The sequence below is a fragment of the Pinus tabuliformis genome, chromosome 9 (assembly GCF_031772625.1).
Source record: "Pinus tabuliformis cultivar Carrire ecotype Pingquan chromosome 9, CPIR1, whole genome shotgun sequence".
Lineage (NCBI taxonomy): Eukaryota > Viridiplantae > Streptophyta > Pinopsida > Pinales > Pinaceae > Pinus > Pinus tabuliformis.
In genome coordinates, this window is record NC_142307.1 from 1,323,893,856 (window position 1) to 1,323,908,499 (window position 14,644).

General features: G+C 38.7%; 1 protein-coding gene across 1 annotated transcript in view; it reads right to left on the reverse strand.

The window, feature by feature from the left end:
• Window positions 1-3,198: 3,198 nt before the first annotated feature.
• Window positions 3,199-14,644, reverse strand: part of EMB2738 (GTP-binding family protein) — a 463,941-nt gene continuing 452,495 nt past the window's right edge. Inside the window, 1 exon segment of the mRNA XM_089439172.1 lies at window positions 3,199-3,997. Coding sequence (XP_089295298.1) covers window positions 3,767-3,997 — 231 coding nt within the window. The 3' untranslated portion in view covers window positions 3,199-3,766.

Below are 14,644 nucleotides of genomic sequence, written 5' to 3' on the forward strand. Positions count from 1 at the left end.
AAAAATCTAATGGAGCACAATCTATATAATGGTTAAGAAGAAAAAGAATAGAAAAATCAATCTACAAAACATTTTGCACCAAAAAAGGTTCTTATTGTGGCATTATGATCTCACAATTCAACAACAAATGGGAGGGACTAGCATTATATAATTTATCGTGTAACAACTGGGCTTGATTTGGTTGAAGATAGGCTCGGTCCACCTTCTAACTGCTAGTGTTGTTCACACATGGTCTAATGTTCCATTTGTTCGACTTCATCAACGCCATCATTCACTTGAAGGAGGGAACAACTAGCTTGAGGAGGTTGATTTGGTCCACGAGACTTGATTTCCAATGCCCTTGGACTTTTTGACTTGAGAGCTTGACTTTCTTGAGCTCTTGACTTCCTCCAACACTCGATCCTAACAAATAGTTTTGACCTCCCAAATGACTAGATTGACCTCAAATGTGTGGGGCACCTCCCTTGCATGTATGGGTGACTAACTAGATCTCTAACACCTTGGCTAATTTGATGAATTTAGCACAAGGTTTTTGTTTGAAATAATTTTACATAATTTTTTTATGTAAGACTTGTCCCTTCATGTCAGACATGGACCTCAATTTACCAATTCTAACCCACACGTGCCATAATAGAGGGTACAACCACTATGACTTGGAATAGTTTCTTGATGCTTTCACTTTTTGAAAAATAAATTGTATGCGGTATGTCAAGTACACATTGTTTTGAGCATTTTGAGTCCTTGATTTTGGTGACCTAGGATCGTATGCATTGGATTTGTGAACCACTTTGGTCAACATGAAATGCTATGAACTATGACACTTCCATGTTGAGAACTGTAAAATGAATCATGCATTGAGGCCAAAGAATGCATAGACACTATGACACATGGCCATGTGGGAAGAAAAGGGCGTTCGAGACATGTGCTCCACTGACCCTACATAGTGTGATCACCCCTAAAACCAATCGCTCCCCTAAACCATGTGTCCAAATAGGTCCATCCTAAGGCCTCCAACCCTATCTAGGACAAAAGGACTTAAGAATGGAGTATGTAGCACTGGGCATGGCCAACCATAATAGGCCAGAATACCATAATACATAACAGTACATGGCCTACAAGGCTTTTGACTTGCATTCTTTGGACTTACAATGGTGTTGCCAAAAATAAAAACACCTGTAGGTACCCTTATTGAAAGGAGGGGTAACATGTCCCAATCCAAACTATATCTGGAGCTGATTTGAAAGTTAAGTCCAAGTTTTATTCCATGGAACCTCTAGAAAGCCATAAGCCTTTAAATCTTCCCAACCAAAATTCTCAAGCAAGAAGTTTGGCGAAGAGTAAAACAAGTAATTAAAGAAACAATGGAAACAAAAATCTTGGTGGAAAGGAAAGATATGTTCTAGATATAGAAGCAGATAATGTAAAAAATGGATTCTGATTCCTTGCTCCTGATAAAGCAGGTAACAATGTTCTGACAAAACTCGTACCTCTTTGCGAGATAGATGGATCAAACTTAAAAAGGAAACAATTGCTTAGATCAATAGTTGAAGGCTGTTCGCAATTAGTTTGGATATTGCACAGCTCTGATTTTGCAGACCAGAGTCTTCCTTTCACATTTACCTATTTACTTTTACATTTCTTTGTCTATTTTGATCTATATTTTTTTAAAGCTTTTCTCCAACCGTTTTCCCCCAAGTCTTATGTGAAGTTTTAAGTATTTCGAGAGTACGAATTAGACTCTTGTTAAATCATTCCCAATTTCTCCAAGTTTTTTATCAAGTATTTTCAGAGTCTCAGTCAGACTCATTTGTCGCGTCATTCCCAAGTGCAAGATGCATGGATATAACTACATAGTAACTTTCTTTTGGCCTACCCAACCATCGGAATAACAAAACACCTATGGAATCTCAACTTCAATTTTAGTTAGGCTTGCTAAAATAATGACAAGGTATGCAATTATTTGCTTGTTCAAACAACTCTGCTAGGATGGGTTTAATTTCATATACTAATTCTTTTCTTGTGTTGGTTCCATCTTTTAAAAATTTTGAGAGGAAAATAGTACCAAGTTGTGACAATGTATAACATTATCACAAGATCTACCAGGTTCAAGATTACATCACCGTAATCAAATTCTATGTTTCCATTGTTGTAAAATTAAAAATAAAAGAGATAGTGCTCCAAATTCTACTCACGTATTTTAATTTTTTCATGTATAGACTAGAGCAGAAGAGAACTGATTTTCCCTCAATTTGTGTGTAGAAACCCATTTTTATCTGTTAAGATTCTGTTGAACAAATGTTATTTCACTTGCTCCATGTTCTCTGGTTTCTACATCTATTTTCTAATTTCTGCTTCTGTGCACTAGATTCTTCTATGTTCTCTGTAATTTCTACATGGAATTAGAGCCACGTGTTTCAGTTCTGGGGGACCAAAAAGATTTCCTCTTTGGACAGCTGAGAGATGAGGATATTCCTTGTATATTTTGTGACATGTGGGCAGAAAAGACAAGTTTTTTGTGATTGTCAAGTTTAATGTATGGCCAAAAATGAACATGGAATTGCTAGAGATGCTATTATAAAATTGAAAGATGGTTTGGCCCAACATTGCAAGCTTTTGGACTCTGGAGAACTTGTGGAGGAGTTGGGATGCTGAATTTCAGGGATTCGGGAAAGAGATCTTCAAGGTGAGTTTGAGTAGCAAACATTGTGATTCAAGAGATGTTCTCAAAAATCAAGATTGCTGAACTGAATATCACAAGTGGACATTACTTGCAAGGGGAGTTTGGATGTTGAGTTTTGTACTTTATGCTTGAAAATCAAGTTGCAGATTTAACATATTGAATGGAAGATTGGATGAGACTGGAGGACCTTTGTGGGCAGATTTATTCTTTGTACCTGCTACAAGGATAATTAATTATTATGTAATGAGATATTTGTCTAGGTCATTCTTCCCATCTCTGTGTATTTATCTGATTGAATGTATGTTCTTTTATGTTTGTTATTTGCTGCTTCTGTTTCATCATGTAAAGTATTTTGCAACACATCTACTTTCTGTTTTACGACAGCCATCAATCCATGGTTGTCCAAGCAAACAACAATAGGACATGAGTGACAACCACAGCATTTGAGAATATAATTTTAGATTGTAACAACATTCCTCAAAGCACCTAAGAAGTGTGATTATCATGGCATGTCAAGGTGAATTCACAAATTACATTTTGTATTCATCATCTGAAAAATACTAAAATTTAAACTAGTTTATAAGTCCACATTATCTCTTTAGTTTGTCTAAGTTTCAAGGACATATGAAGCAGAAGATGACTGTCTTGCACAGAATCCTTTCCTCTGGCTTAAATCACAACTCCAATTAAATAATCTTCAATAAGGTCAAGTGTGTTTTGGAACAGATTAATTATACGCTAGAAGCGTAAATTCCAGCAAAGCACATATACAAGAGGCTCTCCTTGATATGCAAAGAAAACTACAATACAGTAATACCAGCCTCCAGGAAAAATAATATAAAAGGAGTGAAGAATGAATAGCCTGAACCTGGCATTAAATGCCCATGTCTTTCACCACCTGGGGGATTGACCGCTGTGAAAATCCAATATGCCGTGAAGAAAGTCGTGCTACAAGTACAGAATCACAAACATGCCATGTGGCATACTCATGATACAGCTTGCTTGAATGACAAAGGCAGCCATACATGTTATCTGAAAACATCAATACAATGCCTTGGGAATATCCAACTCAATTGAAATTTGGAACTAGGTTTGGCTGAAAGGGGCCATGGTTGTTTCCATTGTAGTTTCTCTTTCCTTTTCCTTTTCCTTTAATTTTTTATCCGTCTTCCTTTTGCTGCGCCACAACAAACGGATAGGAGTTCCGGGGAAATCAATATTTGCTCTTAACTGCTTCTCCATGTAGCGCCGGTATGTCTCTGGAAAAAGCTTTGCATCATTCACAAAGAAGACAAAGGTAGGGGGGCGAATTGTAGCCTGTCATTGCCAAACAGTAAACGTTACTAGTGAAAAAACATTTTCTCATGGACATAATTAGAATTTTGCGTCGTGAATCATCCTTTTCATGACCCATCAAAATTCAACCCATAAAACTAGAGAAACAATTTCGGTCCATTTCACTATATATGTTAAATCTGTATACTTTTGTGAGAACCTTGGAAGTTGCCATATAGTGACTGCAACATTTTCTTCAACAAGGTCAAGAATTGTAGGAAAAACATAGAGAGAGAGAATAGCAGCTTTCGTACACTACAAAGAATACAAGGCCATTTTTTTGCAATAGAAACATAAGTAATTAAATAACTCAGCACTAGCACGACCAGCTAGATGGTATTTAATGCCCTGAATATTCAAACGACAGAAAACAGCCAGCAAAACTAATGAAACCAAATCAATAGCTTCTGAAAATAGAGTTAATGATACTTCAGCACCAACGAAAACTTATGGAACCAATGGATCTTGAATAAAGGTTGCATTCCTGAACCTGCAAATGGAAATTAGGATGGATGAAATGCTCTTGAAAGTATCAGGAATTAAAAGGTCGAAAAATAATTAATCTCCTGAACTTAAATGTGTGAAAAATATCCCTTATTTTAGTTAGATAATCATGATACATTGTATGCCCCTGGAGTGTAGAGCAGTTGGCGATAGGGTGCATTGTTAAGGCACTCCTTGTGATGTCACTGGTTCAAACCCCTTACTGGCCCTGTGTGCCATGTGAGGGGCTCCGTTGGTACTCCTGGAGGCTATAGTGGTAGCGGTTAGAATTGAACCCATGTCACATGAGTATGAGCCCGCCCTAGTTGCCGATTCTGCTAGTTCACTAAAAAAAGAAAGAAAGAACATGATAAATTGTAATACTGGCCTAGAATAGTTTTTCTACCAGTGCAAGCTCAAACACTGTTTATTTAACAAAATTATGTCTGTTAAGAATGATTTTACCACCCTTAGTTCTGAAGCCATGTTACGAAACTATGATCTGTCATTGTCAAAAGATGATTCCTCCCTAACATTTCAAATAATTAGAGAAGCTTGTAGAAACAGATTTAATGGCAAATGAAAACCACACACCAAGACTGATGGTATTTTTCTCATGGTTCAGTATTCACTATAAGTTCCGTTAAAGGTGAGATTTTCTGAGACAGATCTAATTGTGGAACTGGAAGTACTGACATAGCAGTTGATAACACCTTTAAGACCAAGAAACAAAGGCTTGTGATTATGCATGCATAAGACCCAATTTATGAAATAAAAAATAAAATTAGGTATAAAAGAGGCGTCCACATTAATCATAGCAATAACTAGGGAAAAGGAAAAGAAAACTAAAGTAATACATTTCATAAGATGCCTTCAAAGAAGAAAAGATACTGAAATGCTATATCATTGAACAAAGATGGAAAAATTGTTTTTCTTTTTCGTGGGAGTTCATATTTTGTTGTGGCACTCAAAAGCATGGATCTACTGACATACTTCTGACTTTCGATGTGAAGGCTTTGTCCATTTATTGTTTTTTTTTCACTGTTACTGCTTCGATCGGCAGCCTTGGTAAGGTCCATCAAGGTGTTGAGCAGTAAGCACAAATGAGCCACTATGACCTCAGCACAATTTACTCTACCTTTAGGCCAACTCCTACAATGCCATGGTAAAATTTGGCAGCTCAGGGATGAGTTTCCCCTAGAAGAAATCATATCTTTCAGTTCTGTTTGAACTTTGAACAGCCTATATTAAAATTTCATTTCTAACAATTCTAATATGACTTTCCAAAAATAGTAAGTTACATCTCAATTTGGAAGTGACTTTCCAAAAATAGAAAGTCATGTCTAAATGATCAAGATGATCTTGTGAAAATTTCATCTATTGCAGCAACTGGAAATTATTCACTTAACTGTAAATTTAATTATGCAGCTTATTTGCTAGGACAAACAATGAATAAAATCACAACTGCAATTTTCACCATAAAAAATAATGCGGAAAATAAAATACTGGAAACTGAGAAATTCTAGCACACACACAAGAATTGTGACACCATTATTTTTGGACAATTGTCTCAGGAAAAACCCAATGTGGGAAAACGGGTGAGGGTTTTATTATTTATGCAACAACAGAAATTTTGAGTACAATAAAATGATGCCAAACTGACATTTCTATCTGAGAAAAATATTGACAAAAATATTTAAGGGAATTTACCCTCAAGCGATCCCGCAACAAACTGAGTCTCAGAATTGGCTCTGGAACCCTCTGTGTCAGCCTTCTGCATTGCTTCTGTGTAGGCCCCACTCGTACTGCCCAAAAACTGCCTCTGATGTGACATCTAGCCTGTCGCTGCCACTGGAAGTGATTTTTCCGGTCTCTAGAAATTTTCCCAGCCTTTGGAAGCTAAATCAACCCTCCTTCAGGCTAAATTGAACTACCTATCTTCAGAAACTGTGTAGTCTCTTCGGCCTTATCTTCTGAGTCCTGAATCTTTCGGAACTGGAGACTCCTCCGGAAATCTACTACTCTACCCCTTTGCCACTTGCAACCCAACCTCTAACTCGATTTCTCCTGCTGAATCACCTGCAGTGGAAGATCCAACTGTCTAGACCACTGAGTATCTGGATTCTGCACTGGTGTGTTCTCCATCTACCCATTGACTTCTTCTTATAATCCTCTGTTGGAGCACCAACGACCAAGATTAGATCTTAATCAAGGGCCCAGATTAATCTTCTGTCGATCCGTGTGAGTTTCTAGAGAATTCTCACCTTGACTTAATTAATTCTGATTAATTAACTAGTTTTCCTAAGTTTAGACTTAGGAAACATTAAAAAATAGGTTAATAATCTAATTAGGTCATCTCTATGTGGAATTTCCAGAAACAATTTCTGGGTTATGGAGATCTCATGTATTCTAGCCTCTCCACCAAGTTTCGTGACTAGAACACATTCGATGCTACAAAAACTAACACTCCCTCTTAACGAGAACTATATTCTAGTGCTGCACATGCTACCACAACACCCTGTCTCTATATCATCGTTCATCACGCCACTGATCTCTAGCTGCTACTGCCCACCAACTACTGTGCAGCTCTGATGCTGCATCTGTGCTGCCGCTGACATTGCCATGATGTTGCCAACCCTGCATCTGCACTGCAACTCCCTCTCATTTGTTGCTGTTGCAACCTGCAACTACAACTACTGCAACTAAGAAGCACCCGAAATAATCTATCCCTGCTGCTGAAACGAGTTCTCCACCATACCCATATGTTCACTAAAATAGACGAACTTAGCTCTCCATAGAGCTTTACTGTAACTGGACTACTCCACGCTACACTCGATTTCTGATGAAATGACACCTGATATTTATTTGTTTCGACCTATCATGAGACACTGGATTCTCAGAAGGCTTGATGCAACTTTGATTATCACAGTACACACTTGTTGTTTCCATCCTTTGCCTGAACAAGCTTACCAACAACTTCCGAAGCCATATAGCTTCACACGTAGTTGTGCTTGCTACCATATACTCTACGTTTGCAGAGCTCAGTGCTACTGACTTCTGCTTCTTGCTACACCAAGAGACCTTACCTGATCCAACACTAAAGCAGTACCTGTAGGTACTTTTCCTATCCGTTGAACTGCCTGCCCAATCTGCATATGCGAACCAATATAGTCTAATGTCATCTCCTCGGGCATATCTCAACCCATACTCAATTGTGCCGCGCACATACCTCAAAATATGCCTCGCTGCTGCCCAATGTACCCTCTTTGGTTCTACCATAAACTGGCTGAGGGCATTGACTGCGAAGCAGATATCTGGCCTAGTGTTCACCAGATACAAGAGAGAACTGCTAAGTTGTCTATACAAGGTGGGGTCAAAATCCTTGTCATCTGATGCATCTATCTTCTTCCAGTTGGTGATCATGGGCGTAGACATGGGTCTACAATCCTGCATTCTAAACCTCTTCAGAATATCTGTAGTGTATCTTCCCTATCCAAGGAAGATCTCCCCGTCCTTCTGCCACACCTTTGTGAAAATTTCTGGATTTAACACATTAGAAATCCCTACTGCTATTTCTGGTTTATTATCTCCTACTTGTTCTTTACATTAACAAGTTATTTAATCATATAAACATCGAAATAAACACAATAGCAACCTTCCCAAATATACAGATCAACAATTGAAATAAACTGAGACAACACAAGGGACACTGTTATTTTTGGACAATCGTCCTCAGAAAAACCCAATGCGGGAAAACCAGTGCAGTAGATATGAGGGTTTTATTATTATGCAGTTTTCTGAATACAACTAGGGTGCCAGAAATGGCTCACCCTTTAGATATTTTCCTCTGCAAAAGTACCTTGCTCTGGAGACAGATATTCCAGCTAATTCAACAACCGGATGATTGGCCCCATAGTGACTTTGACTGTTCCTTAGCTGGACAATGAATGCTACTCCAAGCTAACTTCTATAACTACATCTGTAAAAATTTCTCATTTCCCACCCTAGTTTTCAGTTTCACCTTATTTCTCCAAAATAGTTAAATGCCCTTTCCCATATCCATACATTCAACAACTGAAAAATAAATTTTGCTGAAAACACAAATTCTGGAAAAATTACAGAATGCTGGAAAATGTAGAAATAAATATCAGCACATACAAACAGCCATTTAACTCATTTAAACACAGTGATTTTTGGTCAAGGTGACCCTGGAAAAACCCCCTACAACTCTTGGGGAAAACCAGTTCGAAAGCTCCTCCTTATTTCTAGAAAATGCTTTTACAGTAAGAGAAATATTCAGCAAAAATCAGCAAGCAAACTTTTACAACTTATCTCGTTTTCCATGCCTCACAACCAACTGAAAAACTTGCAAACAGCAAAACAGAACAGTAATAAATGTTGTATGGCCTCCTCGAAAACTGCTGTACGGCATCCTCCAAATGTGCTGTACGGCCTCCTGCAAAACTGCTGTACGGCCTTCTCCAAAACTGCTGTACGGCCTCCTGCAAAACTGCTGTACGACCTTCTCCAAAATTGCTATACGGCCTCCTCCAAAACTGCCTTTCACTGTGTGCTAACTCAGCTGTACAGACTTGCTGAAACGCTGCCTTGGAATGTGTGCCAAGCCGCTGCCTCCTTCTCCTCACTGTCCAGAAATCTCCCTTGCTCTCCTGCTCTCCTTCTCTCAATCTGCTCATGAAAGAATGAATGACCTTTTCCTCCTTTTCCTCCTTTAATCTAACCCTAAGTGACTTTTGGGGAATCCCTAAATCCAATGGCTGAAATAGATTGAGATCTAGGGCTGAGATTAAATGCTCATTTAAATCTCACTTTCTATTTTTTAATTCCCCCACTTTTATAAAGACCCACTTAGTCATTTGTTTCCAAAGTCACTTTTCCTTTCTAATTTTACATTGACTTTATTAAAGTCACTTTAAAATTAGACTTTAGTAACTTTATCACTTAAAGTCACTTTAAATTAGATTTGACTTTATAAAAATTATAAAGTCACTTTAGGAGAAAAATTAAATTCTTCTGGACACTTTTCCCTAGGCCAAAGATCAAAGCCTTAGGGAACCACCTGTCCTCCGGTACCAAATTTCAACAATGTCTGCCTCTCAACTCTCAGTCTAGCCCACAGAAACACCACAGCATAGCTCATTCAGGCCAACATCAGCTTTGCTAGCCTCTGCGTCTGCCTGCGTCAGCTTCTCGGCCTCCTGCGTCCTCTGTGCTAGCCCTCTAAGCCTTTGCGTTAGCCCAAGCTGCCTCTGCGCTATCTCTTCGACACTTTCTCTGCCTCTTTGCTATATATTCTCGGCCTTCTGCCGAATTGTCCCTCGCTGCAACAGATCACTAACTTGATTTCTTAGCAAACCTTGCCCCAGAAAATCAAATTGACTGATCAATTTGGTGTATCTCCAACTGACCCTCAAGCCTCCTCTTATACTTTTCCTGTTGACGATTCAATGACTGAGATTAAGTCCCTAATCAACGACTAAGATTAGATTAGCTTGATCCTCGTCTCTTAGAACTTTCTCACCCATTTTATATTAATACACATTAATATTTTAATTTTCCTAAGTTTAGACTTAGGAACCCCATTAAAAATATTAATTATTTTAATATCTCTTCATCCGGGTGGAATTTCTCCAAACGATTTCTGGGTCTTGGAGATCTCATGTGCCTTAGCCTCTCCACCAATTTTCATGGCTAGAGCACATCCGATGCTACCAAAAATCAACACTCCCTCTTAGCGAGGAATGTGCTCTAGTAATGCTTCACCATAGAAACATCACACTGATCTTCCGCATTGGTACCTGTGCTGATGCTTGGCCTGCTGCCACACATCCACTGTACTATTGCCCATGACACTGCCACATCTGTACTGCAGCTCCCTCTCAACATGTTGCATCATGCTGCCCATAGCACTGCCACTGCTAACTGCTGCATTGCAACTCAGTTACTGAGAAGTAAGTAACTGACTTCACCCAAACACTGACATCCTGGTCAGTTTGGAAGCCTCGTGATGTTGAAGCTACCTCTGCTGCCACTGTGCTTCTGTAACCTCTTATGTGCCTCTCGCACTGTTGCAACCTCCACTGCGCTGCTACAAACTTCTGCACTCTAGCACTGCCTTGTCGCTCCATCACACCTTTCTCCACCCAACACCTGTCATCATGCTACTGTCTTTAAGGGCTCCCGTAGCTAGATGTGATCCAAGAGTTTGGGCACCTCAAGGATCTTGTGTTGGGTCCCTATAATACTAGTGATTACCCCATTACTATTGTAGTTATACCCCTTATTTATATTGTTGTGCCCCTATTAGCCCCATGTTGTTATTTCTGTGCCCCATAGAATCCCTCTATTGTTATTTTTGTGGCTTTATATTATTATTGTTAGGTCGGCTGGATTATATTGTGACTCCTTAGACTCCTATATATAGAAAGGAGGTTTTGTCATTTGAATCATCCAAGAATTGTTCATTTATGTAATGTAAAGGAGGTTGCCCCCTCGAAGAGGCTGAATTCTAAGGCATTGATCTATCTTTTCTATCTTTTCTTGAGCTGGTTTCATAACATTTGGTATCAGAGCTTTGGATTCTAGGGTTTCGCTGCTCCAAACAGGTCATCGTGGCATTTTCGCTATAACTTTTTTTCTGTGACATTTCAGAAGTCGCAAAAAAAACCCATTTGAGAAGAAATCGCGCTGAACCTTGGGTCCGAATTTCAGAGCTTTTCGCACGATATTTGCGGAGATATGATCTAAGGAAGTTGGTCTTTTTGCAGACTCCTGAATTACATTCAAAACAGGTGACCTGGGGAAAATCATCATAACTTTCTCTCTGGGGATCGGATTGAAATTTCGTAAGAAGTTACAAAAGAGGACGGACTGTAGTTTCTTTTGTGCATGTTTCAGATCCAAAGGTTGAAACAGTGACTCGTGGCACGTCGTACAAGTTCACTCTACTGAACTAGTCTAGAAGCAAGTCACTGTGGGAGATTTCACATAACTCTTCCTTGGAGAATCCAATTTGGGTCAAACTTGTGGCATTGGAAAGAGAACGCAGAAGGCTACTACAGATCACAATTTCAGAATTGGATGATCCGAAATTACAGAGATACATCAGATTCAATATCAGGCTTCTATAAAGTGAAAAAAGGTGTGTAGTTTTTTTTAAATTTTTGCGTAAGCTTGGTTTAACGGAATTCAAAGGGCATAGTAAAGCATTATTATCGGTAACTGATGCCCCGAGGAAAGAAAATGCAAACACCTAGTAAGGAACCTGAAAGCTCTAGCATGACTCATGAAGAAGAGGAAGAAATGCTACATGATATATCAAAATTACAAGAACAAGTGCAACAAATGTCACGCTCACAAAAGCTAACAGAAGCTAAGATAAATGGCGTGGAATCTAAGATAAAGGGCATGGAAGCTAAGATGGATGATTTGAAGACAGATTTGAAGAGATACATGGCAGATTTGAAGATAGATTTGAAGAGAGACATGGCAGATTTGAAGACAGATTTGACAAATTTTCTACAAGAAATACTTACTAATGGTGAAAAGGTTGTAAAGGAAACTCATGATGTGAACAAAAGAAATGTTAATCATGATTCCATAGACTCTAATGTTGGATCGAAGACCCACCATATTCCAAAAATCGATATGAGGAAGTTTGATGGCAAGGATCCCGCCACATGGATATTACAGATGGAGCAATTCTTCGATCTCAATAATGTGCAAAACACACAAAAGGTACGTATGGCAACTGTATATTTGGAACCAAATCAGTTTGTATGGTATCAATGGCTTTGCTTTCGTAAAAAATTTATCACTTGGGCAATTTTTACGGAAGAATTGATAGCACATTATGAAGATACAAAAAGCAACACTTTTTTTAGCCAATTGATAAGTCTCAAACAAAAGGGTTCAGTAATGGAGCACATTGAGGAGTTCCAAAAATTGAACATAAGGGTAAAAGATATTCCAGAGGAGCATAGGATTGATGTGTTCATAGGGTCTTTAAAGGATAATATCCAACATGATGTTCGCCTTTGGGAACCTGATTCATTAGAGAAGGCATTCAGGTTAGCAAGAAAAATGGAAAGCAAAATTATGGCAACTAGGAAGCATACCACTCACAACTATAAAGACGGAAGTGTTGTTGCCCCTAGTCTTCCACAACCTATAAGGTTGACACCACAACAATTGGAAGAAAAAAGAGCAAAAGGGCTTTGTTACAGTTGTGATAGCAAATACACTAAAGGTCATAAGTGTGCTGAGAAGAAATTATTCTACATAGATTGTGAAGAGGAAGAAGAAAAGGAGCAAGAAAGGTCAAAAGAAGAGGATATACTCCAGGAACAAAGCCTAGATGAAGAACAAATAAATCCGACCATATCTTGTAATGCATTGGCGGGAATTACCACTCCTCAAACCATCAAGATAGAAGGACAAATCAAGAAGAAAAAGGTAATAGTGTTGATTGATTCAGGAAGCACCCACAATTTTATTCATTGTAGGGTAGCAAAAGAATTGAATTGCTTCCTATATCCAGCACCAGAGTGTCAAGTGATGATTGCAAATGGAGGAACAATAAATTGCTCTGGAAAGTGCCATAATATCAAGCTATCCATGGGAGAATATGTATTGACTAGCCCAATGCTTTCCATTCCAATGGGAGGTGCTGATGTTGTACTAGGAGTCCAATGGCTACAATCCTTGGGTACAATAGCTTTTAATTTTCAAGAACTTTTCATCAAATTTTCTACGGAAGGAAAGGAAGTTGAATTAAGGGGTATTGCAGGGAAACCAGGAAAGATAATCAGCTCTAATGGTATGACAAAGCTTCTAAAAAAGGAGCAAAGAGGTGTAATTGCACAATTATGTTCGCTAGATGTTTCCACATTGGAATCATCTATTTCTCCAGATCTCCAAAAAGTCCTGGACAATCATTCCAAGGTATTTGAGACTCCCAAAGGTCTCCCACCTATGCGTGATCATGATCATGCTATTCATCTGATTCCAGGAAGTGTTCCTCCAAACATCAGGCCGTACAGATATCCCTATGTCCAAAAAAGTGAAATTGAACGTATGGTTGCAGAAATGCTAGAGGCTGGTATAATTCAACCAAGTCAAAGTTCTTTCTCTGCTCCAGTAGTATTGGTGCACAAGAAGGATGGATCATGGCGCATGTGTCCGGATTATAGGGAGCTCAACAAGCTCACTATTAAAGATAAGTTCCCCATTCCTGTCATTGATGAATTACTGGATGAATTGCATGGATCAATTTACTTCACCAAGTTGGATCTTCGTTCGGGATATCATCAAATCAGAATGAAGATTGAAGACATTCCGAAAACGGCATTTAGAACTCATGAGGGTCATTATGAATTTTTGGTCATGCCTTTTGGCCTTACCAATGCACCTTCAACATTTCAAGGTTTGATGAATTCAATTTTCAAACCATTCCTTAGAAAATTTGTGTTAGTATTTTTTGATGATATACTAATCTACAACAAGTCTTGGAAGGATCATGTTGAACATGTTGACAGGGTGCTACAACTATTGGAGGAGAAACAATTATATGCAAAAAGATCCAAATGTTTCTTTGGAGTCCAGGAGGTGGAATATTTGGGTCATATTGTATCTCATGAAGGAGTTAAGGTAGACCCTAGCAAAATTAAAGCCATTAAGGAATGGAAAATCCCCACATCCATAAAGCATCTGCGAGGATTTCTTGGGTTGACAGGGTATTATCGCAAGTTTGTTAAGAATTATGGGAGAATAGCAGCACCTCTAACAACATTATTGAAGAAAGATGCATTTTCATGGACTCCGGAAGCAACAAAGGCCTTTGAACATCTTAAAGAGGCAATGTGCCAAGCACCGGTCTTAGCTACACCGGACTTCACAAAAACCTTTATTGTGGAATGTGATGCTTCAGGAAATGGAATTGGTGCTGTTCTAATGCAAGATGAAAGACCCATTGCTTTTGAAAGTCGTCCAATCAAGGGAAAGTTTTTAAGCAAAGCTATTTATGAGAAGGAAATGTTGGCAATACTCCATGCACTTAAGAAATGGCGACCCTACCTAATGGGAAGACACTTCAAGGTAAAAACGGATCATGATAGCCTTAAATAC